Source organism: Lepidochelys olivacea (genome assembly GCF_965140295.1).
Source record: "Lepidochelys olivacea isolate rLepOli2 genome assembly, chromosome: 9".
Classification (NCBI taxonomy): Eukaryota; Metazoa; Chordata; order Testudines; family Cheloniidae; genus Lepidochelys; species Lepidochelys olivacea.
The window spans coordinates 79340220-79365666 of record NC_140419.1 but is presented as its reverse complement, the minus strand read 5'-3'; the positions used below and the strand labels follow the sequence as shown (position 1 = coordinate 79365666).

The window sequence follows — 25447 nt, the reverse complement described above, 5'->3', positions numbered from 1 at the left end:
ATGCCTTCTCCCCAAGTCTTTGTCAAAAATCTGGCACTTCTGGAGAGGGAAAGCATCGCAGGGGAGCACATGAAGCGCTTTGGCAGCAAAGCTAAGGAGCAAGCCATGCTACTGGGGAAGATTATGACGGTGATTAAAGTAAAGGAATCGGAACTGTGTGCCAATGCCTTGAAATCCTGATGGTTTGGTCTTATCTGCCCTGCAGCTGGATTCCTTTGTCTAGGGTGCTAGAGCAACACAGTGGAAGGATTTGAGAAAAATCTTACATGCAGACACTGCCTTAGTGCCCGCAGGAAATGGTCAAGCACACCATGCTAGGTGTGGAGTACTTCACAGAGCCCCATGGAGAGGACTTCTCCATAAACTCTGCAGGAATTCCTACTGCCCTCTATTTACACTCACCCCTGGTTTGTTTACAGTTCAAGCCCTTTAATTCCAGAAGAGGCTATATGTAGCCAATTAGCCCTAACAGAGGAGACTGGAAAATTAACTCACTAAAGAAATTTTGAGAAAAACTTTGGCTTGTCACAAAACAAAAAGTCAGAGTTCCTAGAAGGGAGAGCATCAAGAACAGCAGCTCTAAAAGCTGATCTGTGTTAACAGTGACTTAGAACATCCTCAGCAATGTGCCAAATAACGAAGAATGGAAGCATCCATGTGTACAGGGTGAACTGTACACCAGCATCTTGTTTTGCAGGTAATGTGTGCAGCATCCAGTCCTTGTCCTAGCTTCAGGCTAAGTGCTCTATGCACCATTCAGAGGGACATAGCGATCATAGTGGTAGCTCAGGAACTCTGTCCTGTCTTTTGTTAACAAAACATAGCTGTAGCAACTACTGCAGAACAAATGAATGGTTGTTAGGTATTGTAGTGGCATTTACTGTACAATTGCTGAGATGGGCAGAAAAAGAAAAACCACCAACTTGTGATATGATAATTCCACTGTCATCATCAAAATAGCATCTTCTCGTTATTAGTCAGTGATTCCGAGTTTCCCCCACAAAAGAGAGAACTTTAAATTCCCAAACACCTCGCTTCAAGCTGGCTGTGCTGGTCATCATATTCTACTACTGGCCCAGGAACTGAGGCGTGCTAACGGTCAGCATCGTCACCGATGGCGATATGGAATCTGAAGCATCCACAGGTTCCAAGAGGTTAGGTTCAGGGAAAATGAGCACGAGGGCCAGGGCCAGAGCTGTCATCACTCCAGAAAAATGCCATAAATCCCTAAAGTGATGGGCACAACATGAGGGACTAAAAACCTCAAGGAGCTGTTCTTCCCTTGCTGCACAGGGAAGATTTATGCATACATCTCCTGAGGCAGTAACTGGAGTTACCCATATAATTTACTCATGTGTCAGTGGAAGACTAAGCCCACTTAAACTGTTTAAAAGCAACCTGCAAATGATTTTTAAAATGAGATTTGTGCCCTTTTTGCTGCTTTATGGCATGTAAAGAAGGATTGAAAAGTTTTGTTGTTGTTGGTCTTTTTACTGATTTGTTTGCCATTTTCCCTCCCTCCTAAGTTATTTAAGAACTTCAAGTCAGGTCCTCCCCAGTTTTGCTGGAGAACTTCTTGAGGATTCCAGTGATGTCTATGTGTGAGCTCTCATTCCCTAGCTACAAGGTTTTCTGAATCTTCAGCAAAGACATCCTTTCTCCCAAATGTTCATTAGGTAGTGCAGTTAATAGGGTTTTTGTTAACTTCCTGTAAGTGATGCCAGTTCTCCTGCTTTTATCTTCAGTCTCATAATAGGTGATATTTTGAAGCCCCAGTTCTTAGAGGCACATGAATGCAGGAGAATCTCAGCTTTCATTTAAAAAAAGTAAATTTTCAGATCTTAGATTTGGGAGAAAAAGTGGAAAACATGAACCCTAAAAAGGTCAAAACAAAACAAAACAAAAAGCAAATAAAACCCACAACATGTGTTACTTCAAAAATCTCATGATTCTGTGGGGCCTGACTCCTGATTTTTGAACACACTGTGCTCCAGTCTCAAAACAGCCTCACTAAAAATTAATCATATTAATAGTATCTGGTAAAGCTGTAATTTCATTACTTCCCCAGTCACCTTAGAAAGAAAAGGAGTACTTGTGGCACCTTAGAGACTAACCCATTTATCTGAGCATAAGCTTTCGTGAGCTACAGCTCACTTCATCGGATGCGCATCCGATGAAGTGAGCTGTAGCTCACGAAAGCTTATGCTCCAATAAATTGGTTAGTCTCTAAGGTGCCACAAGTACTCCTTTTCTTTTTTTTGCGACTACAGACTAACACGGCTGTTACTCTGAAACCAGTCACCTTAGAGTTTCCCAGAGTAGACAAGACCTAAGTGTCCAACGAGGAATAAAAAGAAGCAGGACCAAGAAAAAACAACTCTTCCAGTACCTCCGCCCCCCAGTGCCTGGTACAATGGGACCCTCAATTCCTGACTGGGATCTCTACATGCTGCTGGAATATAAATAATAAAATAAGAAGTGGGGAAACAAAAGGTACAAGCCTAATTTGGTTTTCTTTGCAGTTAACCTTTAAGTGACAATAATTCTTGAAAGTTTCCCATGCTCGTTTAGACACAGCACATATGACCAAAGGACTAACCACAATCTGCTATTTAAACAGACATGGGTCTTCCAATAAGGGTGGAGTCAATTTGTGCTCAATACATTTGGGACACTCTCTTAAGATGGGAGGTTGACAATTAAGGGTTGTGTCTTGAGAAAATTCCACACCTACGGTGGTGTTTTCAGCAACAGAGCTGCTTACACCACTGGGGGGTTTCCAATGAACTACGCCTATTGCCTCGACTACATATGTATGTGAAAACCTGGCTCTATATTGCTGAAGTTGTTCAGTGACACAATAACGTAAGTCATACAAGGCTATGTAATAAAGACATGTCAAAAGCAATTAAGTCTACCTCATGGGAAAGCTCCATCTACAAGAGACAACACCCGTGAGGCGTCTTTCTCCTGAGTCACATTTGAAACATTCAACTTCATTATTTTATAACAACGCATTTTAGCTTTGCCCAAATCTGCTTGAGTTTGTAAAGAGCACAGGCCTTGCAGTCTGCCACCACAAGAAATACAACACTGCTCACATTTACAGGTCAAACACACTCCCCTAGAGTTTGATTAAAAAATGTTCTATGGATTTGTATGCTCCACCCCTCGTTCTGCGCAGCACACCTCTGAGCTATCAGACCCTATGCCTGGGGAGAATAGTGACACTGATTACAAACCACCATGTCATATGAATTTTAAAAGTAGAATAATTAAAGTCACTACTGGGATGTCAATGATATGTTCCCATTTTCAGACAAAAGGGAGATTTTCAAGAAGGCTTTTTTTGTCTCACCCATCAGGGAGAGACTGCAGGAACTGGTGAGGAAAAAGAAATACAAACCACATTTCTTCATGCTGAATGATCAGAGAGGATCGCCTTAAAAGGGAACTTCCTTGGTTCACAACTGAAGAACTATTTGGTGTTGTTTAAGTTTGCATGGCTCAAGATCCGACCCTGTTATCTTCCTTCTTAGACCTGTTTGCAAACACCTTATACAGAATCTGTAATGCTTGATAGTCCTTCTCACCCTCCCAAACCACCCAGAACAAATGCTTTACTGTCACAGGGCACCTAGTGCTGGGGAGAGGTGCCAGCCTGACAGCTCTGGAGACTGAAGCTCTCTTTATCCATGGAACAGGTGCTCCACTGAGCAGATGCAGCAGCAGTGCAAACATCCCCAAGCTAACTGATGAAGAGGCTCTGTTTTCTTTCCCCCATAACCACTCCAGAGTGGTGGGCAGACAGGCTACACATTCAGACTGAGCTGATGAGCTGGAAATTTCTTTTGGATTAACAGGAAAGAGACTCTTGCTTCTTGGATTGCTCTTTGCCTCAGATCCTTCCGTTCCCAGTAGGGCTGATTTATATGCACTGTTTTCCTCTCCATTATCCAGCATCACATGAGTTTGGAAATTCAATACCTCTTTTTCCATTATAGTTGGACTCTGACTCTTTTTCAACAGATTTCACCTATGAGCTTTATGCTGAAGGAAATCAGATTCTGAAGGGCAAACCACAATCTGTTCCAAAATGCTTACAAAAAGCCAGCCTTTGCTTTCCTTCCTTCCTTCCCCCTCTGCTGCAGGCTCATAGAGTCTCTCTCAACATTGACACTGACACACTTCCGGGCACAGTTAAACAATAATGTGAATCTGGCTTGAATCTGCATTAGTAGGCTATCTATTTTCCTCTCTATGCACCCAGTCCTGCAAGTGCTGAACACCCTCCCCTGCCCTTGACACCACTGGGAGTGGAGGCTCTCAGTATTTTGCAGGATCAGGCTCTATGATATTTCCCTGGGATCAGAAACAGTTCTCCTGTATGACTCATGCACATTAGGCACTGCTATCCTATTTTCCACTGAATGCATCTGATGAAGTGAGCTGTAGCTCACAAAAGCTTATGCTCAAATACATTGGTTAGTCTCTAAGGTGCCACAAGTACTCCTTTTCTTTTTGCAAATACAGACTAACACGGCGGCGACTCTGAAACCTATTTCCTGTAGTTTGCTGAGCTTTCCAGCACGGCTAAGGAATTCCTGCACATTTTACGGAGCCCTCGCATATTGATGTCACCACAACAACAGTTCCCAGACTTCAAAACTGCTAGTTCAACAGTGATGGTTAATCCCAAGGCAGATGAATTCTAAAAATGCCTTTTTTAGGAAGTTTAGTCCATTACTTTTAGCTCCCTGGATACAGCGGGCAAATGTTTAACAAATAAAGAATTCACTGGGTTGGCAGGAAAGTAGTAAAATACAAGGAAGCCAAACCAGAAACGGAGGCGTTGAGCCCAGGGAAGCTCTGCATGCTGCTGGTTGTCCACAACGAAGCTGCAGCTTCTGAGGCACATTGGGCGTCTTTTTCAATGTAATGGAGCATGTTAATTTTCTTCCCAAGGGGTCACAGGCTGGTGCTGATTCTAGGTCACCATGGGGATTGCACATAGCATTTCAAACTACAACAAGTTTAGATCGAGAAGTACTGTTAGCCTGGTTCAGAACACGCACAGCCATGTGCTCTGAGTCACACTATCTGGGCCAGGTAAAGAGCGGGGGTAAGACAACATGCAATAACACTCCAAAGAAGTCACCTATAGGGTACTTACTGTAATGGAGAGCCTCACTCTGGATTACTGCAATTCATTTCCAATCTTTGGCAATAAGGAGGAGGATTAGAGCTGTAAAAGCTATCAGGTCAAAATTAACCTACAGCACTGTGAGTCAGATTCTAAACATTAATGCTTGAAGACTTATTAGATGTGCTCTAAACTACATTTTTGACTGCAACTATAAGAGACCCACGCACTATGAACCAAATGGCATCTTAGAAACATGGCTCCTGGTTCTGTGTAAGGACCAGAACACAGTTATCAGTGCTGGACTCTACTATGCAGCCTCACAGTAAAGAGGAGATAAACTTTTCTAAGTAGCTGCAAATGTACATTGAAAGGAAAAGCACTTACCAATATTAATCTCGTCATCAGTTAGTGTGTCCCCAATAAAGTCAAACTGAAAGGACTGTAGAGTCTGAGAGAATTTCTGCACGGCATAAGAGTAACCTGGAAAAAGAAGAAGTGAAGGTTGAATATTTATGTAATTGATACATGGGGTGGTGAGTAAAGTTTTAGGAAATAAACGTTGGAAGAGGAGATTTATAGCGGAGGGGTTAAAAAAAAAAACAGAACTGATCTCTGTGCACTCCATGGATTTCGCGCTCTCTTGAAAAATAAAAAAGATAAATGTGTATTTTATGTGCTGATATTAGGGAAAACACTTTCAAAGGGTCTCTGAAAGCACACCTGCAGTATTGGCAGATGCAACAAATTCCACAAGCAATTGATCATATGTGTCCAAATATCCTGGTGATGAGTGTAGGAATAGTTTTCATCTGCGGAAACGTGCAATCTCAAATATACTGTTCACCATTCTGGGATACACCCAGAGAATTTGACACTATGAATATTGTTTATGGGGACCAAGAGAGGTTAGCCATTTGTGGATGGCACGTTGGACCTTTTCTCTCCTTCCCCTGTAAATAAATAAAATGTAAGTTGAACATTACAGGTCAGATCTTCAGCTAGTGTAGATCAGTGTAGCTGTATTCAAATCAGTGGAGTTATTCTGATTTACATCAGCTGAGGATTTGCTCATACTAGGAGCCAAATTTGTCATCCAGGACGTACCTCAAAATAGGCCTCAAGTTTGCTCAAGACATGCTATTGAACACTGACGCAGTACCCATCCTGACGTTTTAAACCAAGGCATTCAAAAATGTAAGTTAGGCTATTTAGATAGCTGCGTTATTTTCCAAAGCACTGAGCACCCAACAGCTCCCACTGGAGTGAATAGATACTCAGCACTTTTCAAAATCAGGTAATTTAGGCCATATCTACACTACCACTCACGTCGGCAAAACGTATGCTGCTCGGGTTGAAAAAAACACCCCCAAGCGACATAAGTTTTGCCAGTATAAGTGGTAGTGTGCACAGCGCTATATTGGCAGGAGAGCTGCTACTGCCATTCATTGGGGGTGGTTTAATTATGTTGACAGGAGAGCTCTCTCCCAACAGCATGGAGCGGCTATGTGAGAGATCTTACAGCGGCGCAGCTGCATTGGTACAGCTGTGTCGCGGAAAGGTTATCTAGTGTAGACATCATGTAGACAAGTCCTTAAGCTTGACTAAGGCAAACATTTAGTTTGCGGCAAGCTGGAGTGTTAATCTACCCCACACTAGCCCTGCAGACGTGCATCCTGCTGACGTGTATTAACAGTTCATTAATGCACTTTGAGCCTCACTAATTGTTAATGAAGACCAGCAGGTGCACACGGACTGTTAGTCCATGACAGGCTAGTGCAGCATAGATTCATACTCCAGTTTGCCATAAACTAACTGTATGTGTGGACAAGCCCTAAGTTTAGGCTCCCATATGTGAAAAGTGTTGCCTTATACTTAAGATAGTATTTGCATGTTTTGTATTTGATGAGAAGAAGAAAATCAATAGAACAAATGCTTTTGGGCAGATGGATGCATTATTGTGAGGACATGTATATTGCCATTTGGGGCAGTATTTCCACAAGTTTGCCCACTTGGAAAATAAAATAGAAAATCACCTTTCAGAATGATAGCTGCTTTCTCAGGGCATCACAAACACATAAACAAACAGTTCTATAGACAAGCAAGGTAGTGAAACTGCTGGGCTTGATAAGCCAGGGGTTGTCTGTGCTCTGCAGAGCACTTCCAGGTAGCCCTTGGATCTGTTTCTGTCCCAGTAATGAAGAAACTGCTAGTCTTTAAGCAAAGATGCTTCCTGATAGCAGTTTGTGCCTTGATCCAGAAATATTTTTAGGCTTTCCAGAGACGCTTCTGCCCAACAGAATCCTTTCTCAGTATCCTGTGTGGCTGCTTTGTGTCTTTGTCAGCAACACCATTGCTTTAAAATCAACTGATCACGTAGGCAGAAGAACTGGGGGGGAACTGCAATTTCACTAATGCAGGGCTTGGAACCAGGGCCCCAGGACCCCGCAGGGCTGGAGGGTCTGAGATAGAGTTAAGCCGGGACCCAAGGTCTCAGCCTTATTGCTTTGCAGTGTAGATGCAGCCCTGCTTGACTCGGGTCCCAGGAGTCAGACAGAAGTATCCCACAATTCCATGGGACAACTTCCTTGGTTCTCTCTAGCCCAACAATCTGCAATCCTCTCTATTGAAAACGGAAGCCCAACCCTCCCCACCCCCGGCTCCCCTTGGTGAATGGCAGCAGATCAGATCAGCATTAAATCATTTTCTTCTGATCACCGATCTGCAAGCACACTATCACAGAACCTCTGGGGTTTGCAATGCAGTGCAAACTGATCAAGTCTTTTGCAAAGTGAGCTGCTTCAAAATTCCTGTAATGTGCAGGGCAGGCAATAAAGTTTTCCCACAGCCCACCACAGTCCTAGGGCTAGAGCGGCCACATTTTGCGGGGTGGTGATAGGGACTCTGGGATATGGTTACTTTGACTCAGATCTGCACACTGCAGTGTGGACACCAGAGCCCGAGGTTCAAGCATTGGTTGGAAAAGTCCGAATGTAGAGTTAAAATACAATGTAGATGCTCAAGCCCAGATTCCCTAACATGGCTCAGCTGACTCGAGTAGCACTAACTCTGGGTTTACATTGCACATAGGCATACCCTTAGGGCTTGTCTATGCAGGGACACTCAAGAAAAGTAGTCCAAATTAACTAAAGGTGTGAATTTAAAATTGATTAGTTAAACTGCATTAAACCCATGTGCTGACAGACACTCTCATTCAGAATTAAAGGGCTTGGCTACACTTGCGAGTTAGACTGCATTAAAGAAGCCTCGGGCGCCCTAGCTCTCTACCCGTTCACACTGGCAAGGAACGCAGAGCGCTCTGACTCCACGGCTACAGCGCCCTGGTACTCCACCTCGGTGAGAAGATTAACACTTGTTGTGCCTTGGCTGAAACGCCTGGGCATTACTGTGGACGAGGTGTTGCATTACTGCGCTCTGATCAGCCGCCGGAAACGTCCCACAATCCCCTTTAGTCACGTGGCCACTCTTCTCATTGTTCTGGAATTGCTGTAGGAATGCAGAAATGCCCTTTGAAAGCTCCGTTTCTGACAGCCGGCTGCTTATCTGCTCCGAGACAAAGCAACCATTACTGTGGAATGCTGTGTGTGTGAGAGAGAGGTGGGGGGGTCTGCTGCTGTCTGAACTTACAAGACAGCATGCTGACATGCTCTCTGCCCCCCAAAAACCCACTCTCTCTCCCCCCACATAGACACAACACACTCCCTGTCACACTCCACCCCACTCACCCCCATTTGAAAAGCACGTTGCAGCCACTTGCATGCTGGGATAGCTACCACAATGCACTGCTCTCTGTGGCCGTTGCAAGAGCTGCTAATGTGGCCATGCCGGTGTGCTTGTAGCTGTCAGCAGTGTTGAGCTGGAGCTGGTTCGCTAGAACCGGTTGTTAAATTTAGAAGCCCTTTTAGAACCGGTTGTTCCACGATGGACAACCGGTTCTGAAAGGGCTTCTAAATTTAACCAGCCAAAAGTGGCGCCTTAGGCGCCGACTCCATGGGTGCTCCAGCCCTGGAGCACCCAAGGGGAAAATTTGGTGGGTGCAGAGCACCCACCACCAGCTCCCCACCCCACCCCCACCCCCAGCTCACCTCCACTCCGCCTCCGCCTCCTCCCCTGAACGCGCCACCCTGCTCTGCTTCTCCGCCCCCCGCTAGGCTTCCCATGAATCAGCTATTCACGTGGGAAGCTGGGGCAGGCTGAGAAGCAAGCTGCAGCTTCCCGCTCAGGCCCGGGGATGCGGAGGTGAGCTGCGGTGGGGCAGCATGAGGAGGGCAACCCGTGCCACAGCAGGTAACCTGGGGGGCGCAGTGCGTAGAGGAACTGCTCCTCTCCCCAGCTCACTTCCGCCACCCTCAGCCTGAGTGTGAAGCCACTGCCTGCTTCTCTGCCCCCCCCCCCCAGGCTTCCCGCGAATCAGCTGTTCGTGTGGGAAGCTGGGGCAGGCTGAGAAGCAGGCCCCGGCTTCCTGCTCAGGCCCAGGGAGGTAGAGGTGAGCTGGGGCGGGGGAGGAGGGGGGCGCGAGGAGGACCGCCTGTGCCACAGCAGGTAACCAGGGGGGGGGGCACAGGGGAACCGCTCCCCACCCCAGCTGATTTGAGGGAAGCCGGGGGTGGAGGGCGCAGAGAAGCAGAGTGGGGCAGCGCGTTCAGCGGAGGAGGCGGAGCGGAGTTGAGGTGATCTGGGGCCGGGCGCGGGGTTGGGAGCTGTCAGTGGGTGCTCTGCACCCACCAAATTTTCCCCGTGGGTGCTCCAGCCCCGGAGCACCCAGGCAGTCGGCGCCAAAGGCGTCACTTTTGATGTGATCAGTGGGGGGAGCGGCCGCTCTCCCTGCTCCCCCCCAGCTACGCTCCCCTGCCCCTAGGAGCCAGAGGGACCTGCCGGATGCTTCCTGGGAGCTGCCCCAGGTAAGCACCGCTAGGACTCCCCACCTCGCCCCCCGGCATGTGCCTCTGGCTCTTAGGGGTGGGGTGGGCACCCACTACGGTGGCCCACGAGACCCTCCTGCCCAGTTCTAGGGGCAGACAGGGGAAAGGGGTTGATGGGGCAGGAGTCCTGGGGGGGCATCAAGGAATGCAGGGGGGGTGGATGGGGCAGGAGTTCCGGGGGCCAGGGATGGGCCATGACCCCCTCGTGAGGTGAGGACGGAACCCGTTGTTAAGATTTTGGCAGCTCATCACTGGCTGTCAGGGTGGACAGACTGCAGCACTTTCCCTACTACGCTCTATGAAGGCTGGTTTAACTCAAAGTGCTCTACATCTGCAAGTGTAGCCATGTGAAGTAACCAAACAAAGGCCACTTTAATTCTGAATAGAGTACCCACACAGGGCTTTAATGAAGTTTAATCAATCCACTTTAAAGCCACACCTTTAGTTAACTTGGATCAATTTTCCTGAGAGTGTCCACATGTAGACAAGCCCTCAGATGCTTAGGGCCACAATTTCAAAAGCACCCTCTGATTTGGGGTCCCTCCATTTGTGGGTGCCCAATTTTAGACACCTTGGCCCTGCAGCAAAATCTCCTGCTGACACCTTATCTTCTTATGCTGGGTTTTCAAAAACTGAAGAACCCAACATTGGAGGTCACTTTATAAAATCTGGGTTGTTATCCCCATAAGCAAGTGCGGCCACAAATGAGGGACAGTAATATTAAAATGGCCTACACTGCATTAAAACAACACACACCCCTACCTACCTGCAAAAATACAGGCTACTGTTTGTAATTGTTGCTTTTAGGGTTCCTTTTTCCTATATATTTTTCTTTGCATAAACAGTAGTGGTTCTAGATGCATTCTTTAGCTTAGATGGAATGTTGGCTTTGGTGAAATTACTACTTTTGGTTGGTGTTTGGGACACCTTAACAGAAAAATCTAAGGTGTTTGCCAGGTGTCTATCATAGAATCATAGAATATCAGGATTGGAAGAGACCTCAGGAGGTCATCTAATCTAATCCAACCCCCTGCTGAAAGCAGGACCAATCCCCAATTTTTGTCCCATATCCCTAAATGGCCCCCTCAAGGATTGAATTCACAACCCTGGGTTTAGCAGGCCAAAGCTCAAACCACTGAGCTATCCCTCCCCCCTCCCCTTAGTATCTTAGTATCTAAGTATCATCTTAGTATCTAAGCACTGACAGTGTCATTTCACATCTGTAGTGCATTTAGAAAGTACAGTACAAAGACCAAATCCTTATTCTCTCAGGACCTCAAGATTGATGGGCAAAATCTGTCCCTCCACTTGAGATGGGTTAGATTGAGATCAGAGCTCGACTACTAATAGATCAGTCAAGAACACTCTTAAAACCGGATTTGTATGTGTGTTCTAAAAGGAAGAAAAGGAACAACATGGTGGCAGTGTTTGTGATTCCCTGGCTACATGCTATGAAATTCATTTTTTCCCCTTACTTCAAGCAGCCTTGTACCTTCGTGATACAGAAAGAGACTTTAAATCTTGACCTTGATCCAGGTGACCACAAACAGTTTTGAAAAAAAATCTTTTACAACAGCAGCAGGGGGTGAAAAAATATGCAGCTCATGCTGTCCCACTCAGCTTCAGCAAAGAGTAAGGCTTCTCCAGACACATTTCCCTCTCCAAACGAGAGACAAAAATTGGACAGAGATTTGCACACACTCTTTATCGCTACTTTCCATCTGTGCATCATCAGAAAGCAAAAGGCAAAAACACTGATTGTATGGTGGGGGTGGGGGAAGGATATCTATAAATTTCCATTGGCCTGGCCTCTGGGCTTTACTAGCCAATAGTTGACCTAATCAAGAGGAAACAAGGGAAGAATGGAAGGGAGGACCAGAGTTCGTCAGATGCCCTCTGTTCCACTTCAGGCTGCTTCACTCTTGCTCATTTTCTGAAAACTCTGTGTCAGAGGAGGGGTGTAGTAATTAAAGCAGAGTCCAGCTCCTCCTTTGTCTCATGCTGAGCTGGGCTGTTAACACAGTGATGTCACAAACAGCCTAAATCCTACTTGTCAGGGATCCAAATCAACATAAATAATCAACTTTCCATCTCCAAGGGCCCCATGACATCTGGCCCTTTATGCCGCTGGAAGAGATGGGATCATTCGTGTTCTACTTGCTTGACAGCAACTAGGAATTGGGGCAAGCTGCATCTCAGCTGTGCAGGGATTTCAGCTGGGGGTTGGACAGTACCTGCCAAGTCCTTCCCTCTGCGCCATCCGACAAAGCAACTAACCATCTGCTGATTTGCTCTTGTTTCGGTTATTTTTCCTGCTGCTGCTCCTGTTTTGCTAATGCAAAATTCTAGACCAAAAGAAGCAATTCCTCTTTAATACACGCTACCTCAGAGGTTTTTAGTGCAGCCATCAGTGGAACAAGTTGGTCTCCACTGCCTACAGCACAGCCTTGTAGTCAAGGTCCTTCACTATCATCACAGCAAGGTTGCTCTCCTGCACCCAGCATGGCCTGTGTTCTTTTCAACCCCAGAAAGCACACAATGACACTGTGCTTCCTGGCTATGCTCATCGATTTCAACAATCGGGACTGCAATATTATTAGCTGAAATCCTGATCTTACTAAGACAAGTTGGTGACTAGAGCGGGACCGCTGGCTGCTAGTTCCAGCTCTGTCGCAGTCGTGCGGAAGTCAGATAACCCCTCTATGCCTCAGTTTCCCCACCTGTAAAATGGAGAGGACAACCCAGACCTATTTCAGACAAAGATGTAAGGCCTGGTTTGTCAACACTGGGGAAAAATGCTTCCGGGGGCCAAGGTGACTGGTGCTAAAGAAGAACTGGGTATTATTGAGAATTCTGTGGTTTGATTGCTGTATAATTTGCTTTATGAGAGGAGGAAGGGAAAAAGGTTCCAAGGACAGCCTCCCCAATAGCTTCCCGTTTCCCATTCAGCCTCTCAAAGCCTGGGAACAAGACCAACCATTCTGCTGCTAGCTGAGGAGAGAACGGTCTGGTTTCCTCTGGGATCAGTTCAACACCCTTCCATGGGCATTCACTAGAGCTTCCCCCTCCAACCTAGAGGATAGGATGGGGACTCTGCAGTGGTCTGATCCTGTTGTTCTGGAGCACATTTGGCAACAGTGCGTGATTATCAACTAACGAAGACCTGACAGCTCTGTCACTTTTAGAGGGCCCTAGCCATTTTCATACACAGGACATCTTGGTAAGTCACCCAGTTACATTTCTGAATTCTCCTCCCTACTGTTATGCTGGGGGCATAAGAATTAATCACCATGGCTGCAAATGGAACATGACAGACATAAGATTATCTGAAAGAACACAGCTGCTTGTAAAGGTCAGAGAAAAAAAATCCGGAATTACATGGAGTTTGGATGAAAATACTGTTGAAACCAGCCTTTGCAAAGAACTCAGAGGACTAATTGGGGAAGCTAGCCAGCATGCTCTTCACTTCAGTCTAATCTCTGCAGTACAGCTCCCTCACACAGTGCAGTCGCCCTTAAAGAAATTGGACAGCGTTTGCTACACATAAGCAGGCTGGCTTTGAGGTCAGCAGCTCTTCACTTTTGTTGTTACGTTTTCGGACATAGAGTAAACCATGTCCTTTAAACCTGAACCAACTTATTTCAGTGACAAAAAACAACAAAAAGAAAGAACTAAAGTAAAGTCTCCATGACAGAGCCCAGTGTGTTTCTCTCTTTAATAGCCTGCAGTAATGGATATTCTCTTTGCAGACAGGCAGAGTTCTTAGAAATGTAAGCAGGCAGCAGACAAAACAACAATATTGCAGTTTCGAGTTGCATACATCACAGCTGCACGCTGGGCTTGGGGAACCTCAAGCACAACACAGGGTACACAGGTAAACACCATATTAGTCATGGTGTCACAGGGTGGCTGGCCCAGGAAATGATATAGGTCCAACTCCCTGTGCCAGGACACGTGTGCCTATTTGGCCAATTAAAGAAGGTAGGGCAACGCAGGAGGGTTATAAAGGATCAGAGGGAGACACAGTGAGAGAAAGAGAGACCTGGTGAATCCGAACCAGTCAGGAAAGCACAGGTAAGAGCTGCCTGGAAGTGAGGCAGAGTGCAGGTAAGAGCTGTCAGAGCCTGTAAGTTTGGGACCTGGAAGAAGGCTGAAGACAAGGAGAACAGCAAGAGGTATTTGCTGGACTGCCATCCCTAAACCAGAGAGCCAAAACAAGAGGGCTGAAGGCAGGAGACGCATCAGAGAGAGGTGCCTGCTGGCTCCAAGCCAGAGAGCCAGAGCGAAAGGCTGGAGAGGGCTGAAGGCAGGAGAGCAGTGGAGAAACCTAACCGCTGATGTCTCCAGGGCTGGAGAGTTGGACCTAGAGGAACCATGAGAAGGCCAGGGGGAAATGATGGATACTCACCTGATAAGGTGGCTCCCCAGCAGAGAGCAATGGGGGTTCCGGCTGGGCAGAGCAGGGTTACAATCCAGTTGGAAGGGCTGAGGTAGTTGTCCCGGTACAGGGACAGGGGAGGACTGACAGAGTCCAGGAATGGTCAAAGGCACTGAGCTGTGATATGTGGGGCATTATGGGACAAGACATTGGGTGAGCTTAATGACTGTTTGCATTGGGGTGAGAAACGGATGAAACGTTTGGGACTCTTATTATGGATTGTTTTGAACTGTGTTCAAGAAAAAGCTTGCATGGAGTTACTGGGGTCTCTGAAAGGGGAAACTGAGGCAGATGTGCCTGTCATGCTGTGGCCTGCGACAAGAGGGTGCTCCAGCAAGGACAGCCTTATTACATGTGGGTTTTGGCTAATTCAAATTAAGTTGCAGTGAAAACGATTTTACTGTATGAGATTAGGGGATAAAAAATTGAGCATATAAGGAAAAAAGTTAATATAGATGCATGTGCAGTCACCAGTGGCACAGAACACAGATGCTCTTGGTACTTTAACATGGTTTTCCTTAGCCTTCTAGATGCTTAGGGTCTTTAAATGGGTTACTTACTTGTTCCCCTTCTTCTTGACTTCTAGCTAGAGCCCCTAGGGCTACAAGAGGCTCATGGATAATAACAGCACAAGAACTTGTACTTCACTGGAAAATTCCCACCCTTTCAAATCAAAACAAGCGGGCAAAGGCCAGTGAATTAACCATTTACAAAAGGGTGTTGCTGCTGTAACAGCCTCTCAGGGTTTCTTAAGTGCTGAAAGTTATGAAAGGAGAAAATGACCTGACTGGATTCTCTGGCTTTCCTGACAGGATTCTGAGCATGCCTATGTTTCACCAGTCCCCAAGGTACACAAGCTATGGCACCACGCCGAGCCACTCTAGAAACCTGTGGGCAATCAGCAGACCTTGGGGACAATAGCAAAAATCCCATCCCAGGCCATGAGAAGAAAGGCTTCTTCATACGCACAAGAGAGAGCTCTAAGACACCAGAGGGATGGAAACTAAAAAAAAAGCATAAAACCCCTTCCTTCCAATCAAAAGCCTCGTTCAGCAGTTTCCTCCACGGGGCCAACCCTTAGGTCTTGAATGGAGAGATTCAAAGCCTGAATGTAGCTATTTAATGACCAGCTGCTAGGAATGCCTGGAGAGAGAATATGAACTGGTGAACTCTAGCACAAAGTGATGTAATTGACTCAATGGAAAGTCTGGGCAACTAACTCACTTTCAGCCCCTAGGAAATCAGTTTTTTTGCATACTTTAGGCCAAATCTGAGAAGCCCTTATTCAGTTTTTACTCAGGCAACCAACCCCCTTTTCTCCCCCACACCAAATTCTCTTCTTTGCCTTTAAATTTAACTGACATTTAGATGCAGATATCCAATTTTTCATCTCTCTCAATACCTTTAGCCACTCTCCCTGTAATTCTCTTTTCCGGCCTTGGATCAAGTTAACTTGGGGCTGTGTTCCAGCCAAATATCGCTTAACCAACAAGTGTAGCCTTGAATAACTCCATCTGGAAACCCAATAGGCAGGCTGTACAGATCCTGCGATACTGACACCATCTGCTCCCAGAGAGAAACACTGCTTAGCAAGCAAGCCATCACACTCTGCTGCAGTTTCTTGACACATTTGAAGGTGTCGCTTCAAGGACGGTGTATAGCAGCCACAAAACCTGAGGTGACAGGGCTGAAGGTGATGGCAGTTCAGCTCACACCTGAATGAAACAGTTGCATTCATCTGGCCAGACAGAGGTAGAAAAATTCTCCTGGCCATCACAGCTTCCTGCTCATCTACTAGCATCTGGGAAATTCAACGGACGTCTAGATTGCAAACTCAAACAACCAAAGGTGGGCATACACCCTTAATACAAGAAACAACCCTTATCCTCACCATGTCTTCCCAAAAATCAAACAGATGTCCCCAGTCCTATCCAGATTGAGTCTCAACCAGCTAGCTCTCATTTATATGTATTATGGAATGAACTACAGTGCAGGATACCAAGGCCCCAAACTATTCTGTCTCCAACCGCCTGAGCTAAAAGAAGCAGAGATGTTGTCTTGGCTACCCACATTCCAAAGAATCCTGTTGACGCAGAGCAGAATTTGACACAGCTGGCCAGCTCAATGGTTTGTGGGCCAGCCCACCCTCTTTTATAAGAAAGCAACATCCTTCCAGTCATAGTGTGCATCCTGGCACATGAGCCACATACATCTTCCAGCACATTCATGGGGAGCCATGGAGGGAATCTGGCTGGCCGCTTGAGACAGCTTGGCAAGGATTGAAAGCCGACTGCTGCACCCTTTTCTCAGCTCATGTGCCAGTGCAGGACTGAACCCTAAAGATGATTTGAAAAATTGCTGCTGCACTTACCATTTTTAGGTAGACAGTTGGGGCAGAGGGGACTTGAAAATCCAAAACCAATAACTCAGCTGAAAAGCACAGTATAACTGGCTTAAATTACATTTTCCTTTTGTAAAAATTGGCCTGTGCTGAAACCTTATTTGCCAAGTTTCAAGCTGAAGTAAATACAAGTGGACATGTAATAAACCAACTCAGAAATGAGCTTAAAGATAATAAAAAGATCATAGACCTTTTAATACAGCACCATTGGTTGAAGTTGTTTTGCTTGGTGCAGGAAAAGAGGGACGACACATATCCTTCTCTTTAAGGAGATGCATTTCCATCTTTAACATTAACAGAGTCTGTGCCTGTGATGGCTTTAACAGTGATTGGCTTCGGTGAGTATGCACTGCCACCATCCTGCCTTGCAACTCCAGTCTGCTTTTGTCATTTGAACAAGTTCTGTGCCTATTCTCTCAAGTAAGACAGACAGAGTTCCCTTCCTCCTTAGTTTGAGGTGGACCCCTAAGACTATATCCATGGCAGAGAAAGAAAGGAAGATTTCACAGGACAGCAGTTCCTTTTTCATAAGTGAAAAACTGGACAAAAGAAAAATGATGGCAAAGGTTAAGAAAAAGCTGTAGTAAAAGTAACCGTCAGTTCCAAACCACAGTAACTCTCTAGAATAGCTCCCTGACAGTTCTCCATCCTAGGCACGTCACAATGGACTATGCCAGGTTTCCATCCTGGCAGACTCATTCTCGAGCCTCTCTAAAACATAATGGGGTGGGAACTTTGCCTTCTCCTGAATCATTTTGACTGAACAATTAAAGTTATGGCAACATAGCACTGCTACGTTCCAATGATCCATTCTGAAACACTGAAAGCTGGCAACCCTGTGTAATCTTCATACAGGTCACCTCCTCATCAGCCTTATAGCAGTCTGGATTCCCTAGTGTTCCAAAGCTATCTTTTGTTTGAGTGTTAGAACACTGGACTGGAAAAGAAGTTAGTTCTCCTCCTTGTGGAACAGTGTGGGTGCTATCAGAAGACAAATACAACAACATAATAGGACAGATTTTAAAGGGGCCTCAACTTAGTTTCAATTTTGTGAATACATATAATAGCATATATGTGTAAAGCCACCTACAATGTGAATGCAGTCAGAGCTCTAGATGTCTAATGCTAACATTTGCCCCTAGAGTTAGTTGTGATAGCATATTATTGATGGTTGTATGGATAGCATCTTATGCGCTAGGTAATTGTGGAAGTAAGGATAGCATCTTATGCACTACAGGCCTGACGCAAAGCTCACTGAAGTCAAATGGGAGGCTTTGGATTAGACCCTATGTTTGTGTCATCGCCACGCAGCCTGCCAGGTCTCCCTCACACCCCACTCAAAAGTTAACGTGCTTCAAGGAAGTAATGTTGACTTTAATTAAAATTGATGCACAAAGTTCCCCCAACAGGCATTTTCATTCTGTAACTCCATGCATTTCATGCATTCCATGCATTCTGTAACTCCATGCATTTCACTGAATATATACTAGAGATGAAGGTGATTCCTGGAATTTTGATTGCACCTGAACTGAAACTTCTAGTGACACTGCAGCTTTTTTTCATAATAGGAGCTCCAGGAAATTCTGATGGATTAGGGACACCTGGGAGCCTCACCTACTTGGCAGTGTCTCTTAAAACCAGATGGAAAAGACAATTACAAAATTGCGTCCTTTGGAACAAACAATGCCAGGGGCGAGTCTACACTGCCTTAAAAATGTACATTATGTTGCTAGGATACAGCAAGGTCTCACACATGCCTGAGCTACAGACACACACACATAGAGATGGAGAAGAGTGATGAGTATTTTAAAGCAAGGAGCTTGATGTCTGAAACAGTCTGCTGGTTATTTCCTCATTAAGCCCAAATCTCAGAGCGATAAACCGTATATTTGAATCTTACATAGCAACTCAGGGGGAATTATTTACTAAAGTGAGAATACTGCTAGCAGTCATCATTCCAAGACAAACATGACAGGTTTAGAGTACTGACAATCAATTTTCTTCTACGGAAAAACATATTCTCCATTTTTTATGAGCCAGTGGGGCCTAGAGGACAGAGCACTGGACTGGGACTCAGTAGACTTGGGTTCTACTCCCAGCTCTACTGCGGGGTGACATTAGGCAAGTCACTTTACTGCCCTGTGCCTCAGTTTTACCATCTGTAAAATGGGGATAATGATAATCTTCTGTAAAATGCTTTGAGATCTAACAATGAAAAGTGCTGAGCTAGTTACTGCTAGTTATACAACACCCAAAAGCCTAGTAGATGACTTATGCACATATAAAGACAGGCCACTTCCCCAGAGTACTCATAATCTAAATAGACAATAGGAAATAATATGGGGCATTTAAATTATGTTCCATCGGCAGTTCCATGGTCAAAGGAGAGTGAAAAACTGGAGAGAATCCACCCATTCCCTATCCTCCCCCCATATATGGCGACAAACAGTATTAATGTTTTGGAAAATAGGACTTAATAAGGAGAAGTTAAGAGAACCAAAAGGCAGAGCTGAGAGAAAAGTTCCTTGAAGGGGGGAAATAGTTGTCTATACAAAAGGAGAGTGGATGGTTTCTGTGATTATGACCCTGATTTTGCCATGAGCTCCACAGTTAAAAGAGATGGTATGTAGAATCTAATGTTTTAAAACTAGATCCCTGGTAACAAACAATTATATAAGAAATAGATTTAGAAAAGAAATAAGCCAAGCTGGAAAAATAAACTGTTGTTAATGTCTGTAATGTCTCTTGAAGATAGAGATCATTTAATGGAAACCACATTCCTAGCAGACCAACGTTATTGGACTCCACATGTACAGAACCTTGGCTGAGCACACATTTCTGACATATTATACATGCACAGAAAGAACAGTATTGGGTATATTATCGTGAGGTAAATGTTTAATGACAAATAAAAGAGGAATGATTTTGGCAGCTTATTCTGCTATAGAAATGATAGCTCGTTAAAGTCAGCACAAACAAAAGAATAAAAAGACATTTATCTGAGACAGGCCAGAACCTTGAGGGAACTTTGCAGTCCAAGTCCATATCTGTGGATTATACAACAACCTTCATGCAGCTCATTGCCAAATACTTTTCAGAGGGGCTCAGTGGTAAGATGAAGAGGGAATGAAAGGTTACAAGGAGAGATGCAAATCTGGTGGCTCCTAAACAGAGGTGAGATTACACAAGTGAGAGAGTGACCTCACTGAGGGGAGTGAATGGCAAGCAGGTGGAGGGAGGGAAGAGATGAGGCTGAAACTGACGGCACAAAGTGACCAAGATGAGGAACAGGTGGCTAAGAGATCAGAGAGGCAGGAAGTGGCAAGTCAATGGAAAGCTTTAATTCAAGATGGGGCCATTCTCAATTGGGTTTGGAACCAGTTAGGAGTGTAGAGATGCAGGAGGGTGGGACTGCACAGAAAATGACAGTGCATTTTTCTTCTTTTAAATGGAAAGTCACTCGTTTTTCTTTGATGCAAATTTATCATTGCTAGGTTTACTGTTCTTTATCGTCCCCCATTTCACTTAGCCCAGACAGTGAGGCTAAATAAAAATGATAGAGGCTGAAATGGAGATTCCAGCATCTCTTCTATCACATGATCCCATACAATATGTAGAAAGATGGAAGAATTTTCTGTTTTCAAGCCAAGGATATTGCCTCAAAAAGCATGCAAAATTCAATTACTATTCTAATGCAGGAAATGCACTGTCTTTGTTTCAGTCTTAAAGGGCTCCAATTAATCCTGGCACAACTCCACTGGTTTCAATTGAGTAATACTGTACCAAAGATCAGTTTGGTCAGAAACATTTTTGGCCTATTTTTCCTTACAGTGTGTGGTGAATCATGAGACTTGTTTCACAATTTGCCATCATAATATTTTTTGTTCTTTTTTCAGTAAGAAGTCTAACCTCTGTGCCTTAAAAAACTAGCACATGCTAACACAGTTACAGAGAAATGGGGACTGGGTAATGCATATCAGACAGTTACAAAAATAATTTGATTGATTTTACATGCAACAGAGCAAAAGCTGCAAACACACTAAAAATCTTCATAAGGCACTATCCATCTCTAGTGGAAGCAATTGGAATTACACAAATGTGTGTCATAGGCCCTATATTTCAATCTAACTGTTAATGAAGATTCTTTTTAAAATCAAGTGGTAGTGACCCGGGCTTCTGAAAAAGGAGAACGGGAGTTCTCTGCTGGAACCATGAGTTTCTGAGAAGGCACAGAGTATAACTTAGTGACAACCAAGAAGCTCTAACACGGTCATAGAGTTTTCATACCAATAATTAGAAATAGCATTAAACCACAAAATTCTAATGCAGATTTCAACATTTCCCCTATTAAAATTTGAAGGTGCTTAGATCTGGGAGTGTGATTAGGGTCAAACTCTACTGATAAACTCCACGTCAGAATAAAACAGATTAGTGGACGCATTGATTATACCAGTGCAGCTTTTAGAGACCAGACAATTGTAGTGGAGTCTTGTGAAAAATAAAATGCTTATTAATATAAATTACTTTTAAAAAGCTTTAACTTTGCATTGCACTGGTGAACAGGCTGAAGTAAGTGAATGCAAATTAGAATCACAGAAAAAAGCTGCTATCACAGATGACTAAAATGTCATCCATAAAACAAGAGGGCAGAGTTTAATTTTCATATTTCCTGGCTACTGAGTGCTTTATTATGCAACCTGAATGTTCTCTTAGCATCATATTTGTATAAAATATATTCTCCGTGTGGCAGGGCATAAATATTAAAACAACTAAACAATCATGCAAAATGTGTGCATTGTAACCAATTTTCTGTAACTTTATGATTTCCTGACTTTTTGGGCAGCTAAACTCTCATTCATAATGGACTTCATTTCTTGAAGGATCAGTGCCAGATCCTTCAGAGAGAATGAACAGAACAGGGCAATTTCAAGGCAAATTCCCTGTCATCCAGTCTCAGCTTCTGGCAGTTGGAGCAAAGAACTCATGACCAAGCAGTTCCCCAGACTGCATCTTGCATTGTGGGAAGAATCACGGGGCCGGCTCCAGGGGAACCTCAGCTGCTTTTAGAACAAAATTTCTTCCTATTTGTGGAAGGGTGCATGCTAGAAGCTTTCAGATTCACTTTGGAGCTACTGGGTCAGATCAACATTCTTGTGACAGACTCATATCAGAAATCCTCTTGTAATCCTAAGCGTGGGGCACCACAGAGAGATTCTCCAATTGCATGTGATGCTTGAGATTCAACAGCTGCTGCTTTTAATTTAATTTGCCATCCTCAAATGAAGGGGACACTTGGTAAGTTTCTCTCTAAGTACTTATATGGTCCTCAATTACTCTACTAGTCCAGCAACTCCCATGTATGTAAAAATAGAATAATAATGATAACCTGCTAATTAAAGCTAGGAATCATTAGTAGCTCTTTATCAATTAACTGGGAAACAGTGGCCCATGTTTGATCTGCCTCATTTAATACTGTATAGAGATATAGATAGAAAGAAACATTATATTTGAGACATAATTTTAAGAAGTCCAATGTGCAAAATAATCATTGCACAGCATATGCTTCAAACATGTTGAGACCTGACTGTCCATACAATCATCTAGCTTTAATAATGCCTATATATTCAAAGGAGATCAAACCACTTTACATGATTTAGCCTCACAGTATCCCTGAAAGGTCATGGTTATCCTTATTATCTCCATTTTACAACTGGGAAATGGAAGTACAGAGAGTTGCCCGCATTACAACAGCAACTCAGTAGCAGACATGGCAATAAAATCCAGGAGCCCCAATTGCCAGTCCCCTGTTCTAATCACTGACTATACTCTTTCCAATACACTAGAATTTCAGCCACTGCATGAAAAATCACACACAGGGTAAGTAACAGCCAATGGCAGATGCCACTTGCATGTGCCAAGCAACAAAGCCTGAATGCACACAAGGAGTGAGGTGCCTAGGTCCTTGTTTAGGAGCTACTTTTGGAACCACTGCAATGTACAGAACTCCTGCTGAGCCCTGTAGATGCCTAAACTCACTTGGCACCTAAGTTTTTGCACTAAAAGTTCCCCAGGCACCTATGTTTCTGCCTGTGGGCATGCTCTGTGCATTCAGGTGCCTGTCTCCCACCTATGCCCCAGAGCGATTCTCAAATGAGGGGAAGATAGGCGTTCATCCATCTTACTCACATGAGGGTCCCAATCCCAGAGGCATGTTCAGAAGGCACCTATTTCACACAAAGCAGCTCATGACCTTTAGCCCACTATTTAGGGTACTCACCTGGGATGTAGGGAGACTGGATGCTGGGTGTCCCAACTCCCAGGTCGGGTGCTCTAACCAACCTGTTACAGAGCACCATGCTTGTGCTCTCGCTCTTAAAGAGTCATTTTGGATTGGCTCACACAATGACTCTATAGGTTAGAGCACTCACCTTGAAGATGACAGATTCTTGTTCAAATCCCTCCTCCCCACTCAGGTGGAGGGGGGTTTGAACTGCGGGTGGTCTCCCCCATCCCAGGTGAGTATCAGGTTAAAAGTTACCAGGGATCCCCTCCTCCTTTCCCCACCCCAGTTCCTTGCCAAGAGAGGGGATGCAGCTGAGATTCCCAAGCAGAGATGGCACCTGCCTGGACTTAGGGACCTATCTCCAAGACAGGGGCAGGCCTTAGCACACACCCCTCTAGTTGGCATTTCCCACTGGCTAGCTTAAGCAGCTCCCAGCCTAGTGGTCTGGCTTTTGTGAATCAGTCTAAAAGTGCCTCTCTCCCCCCATTCAGTGGACAGGAGCGTAGGCTCCTAACTCAAACTTTGCAAACGGCATTGATTTTCTAGGTGCCTACCTCCTTTGGTGCCTCCAGGCCTACAGTACTTGTCTTAAATTCAATCAAGCGCAAAGTCAATATGAAAAGACAAGAATAATACCCTAAAAATATAACTTATTCAGAAAACAGCCTCACCAATTTAGCAAGCTTGAAGACAGTCAGCAGTTGTAGACACAAATCAAATATGATCTCAAGAAAAGTCCATTCCTGCCCAAACTGACATCCCATATGAGCTAAAAGCCCATAACTCTCTTAGTTAACACCAACTTTAAAAAAGTGGGGAAAAAAGTTTGAAATACCACTTTGCTGCCTTCCGACAGGAGCAACAAACATGGTCTGTGGAGCAAAACAGGCAGTTTCCTGATCCAGCTCACCCACATCTCGCCTTCTTCAACAGCTTTCCTTTTAGACACAGTTATAAATGTTCAACAAAAAGAGAAATCGGGTGGGGAAGAGAGAGACCTGGAACATTTCTTCTTTTACACCAATAGAAAGGAAGACTAAACAGATGGGGACAATGTGTCATGACTTTGGGAAAACATTTCTCTTTAAACACCACAGGATAAAATAAAAAGGTTGCTAGAGTTGGTAAGGGCTGAGTATACACTACACTTAAGTAACCCAAATGGCATTAGAGGGGCTTGCAATCATTGAGCCATCTATACTGAACCCTTTCAATCCAATGAGGACTAAGGCTGGCTTGGACTCCATTTAAGAGGAAGGCACTGATCTACTGCAGCAGTTTTCAAACTTTTTCTAGATCAGACTGCATTTTATTTCAGGGCCTGTGTAGCAGACACCTGCTCTCCCAGTCTTGATTCCCTGTGGCATCTACAACAATTGCTTATATGGTAAATAATGTTAGAAGAGTATTTATGTGTTTCTGAGTTGGTTTATAATGTAATTTAGCAGCTGGAAATGAGGAGGAGCCAGCGCTATATGACTAGCCAGCTCCCTGAAGACCATCAGCAAACGCTAGTCTGTGGGCAACCGGGGCGGATTTACATCTTACGTGCCCCTAGGCACAGCTTCTTCAGTGTCCCCCCTGCCTACAGCTGACCTTCGTGTTTTCCATAAAAAATGAAGCTTTTAACCCACTTTAAAGTACCCCTAAAACGCTGGCACCCCTAGACACATGTCTACTATGTCTAATTGGAAATCCAGCCTTGTGGGCAACCTGTGGTTCCTGGTCCACAACTGGGAACTTCTGGTCTAGTGAATTAGGCATAGGTTAAGCTCTCAAGAGAATCTGGATTCTAATTCCACTAATTTTCTTTGAGATCTGAGACAATCTGCTTAACTTCATGCCTCAGTTTCCGCACCTGTAAAGCTTGCCCACCTTTCTGAACGCTTTGAGGTCTACAGAAGAAAATCTGTTAGGTCATACATGTTATTACTCCAAAGCTAGTTACAGGATATGACCAGTACAAGCAGCATGTGATGTACTAGAGAGTTACTACATACATCCAATTACTGTTCTTATTAAATAGTGAGCAAACATTGTAATGTTAACCTGCATAACAAGTTAGTGCACTTGTCACAAGGCTGCCTAAGAGGGAGGAGGGAAAAATATGAGGCTGGAAACTTAGTTTCAGTGCATGGAAACTAGACAATGACACGTAGCACATGGTGGAAGAGTTAGGTGTGTGAAACAGAATGCTAGCACCTAAGCCTGTGAACCATATGTTTGTTCTGTAGGGGTT

At 44.6% G+C, this 25447-nt stretch overlaps 1 protein-coding gene across 6 annotated transcripts in view; it reads right to left on the bottom strand.

Moving 5' to 3' along the window:
- OPHN1 (oligophrenin 1) overlaps window positions 1–25447 on the bottom strand; it is a 123662-nt gene that overhangs the window by 68466 nt on the left and 29749 nt on the right. For all 6 annotated transcript variants that reach the window (XM_084639557.1, XM_084639554.1, XM_084639555.1 and 3 more), the window contains one exon: window positions 5531–5626. In XM_084639557.1, coding sequence (XP_084495683.1) covers window positions 5531–5626 — 96 coding nt within the window. The remainder of the gene's footprint in view (window positions 1–5530; window positions 5627–25447) is intronic.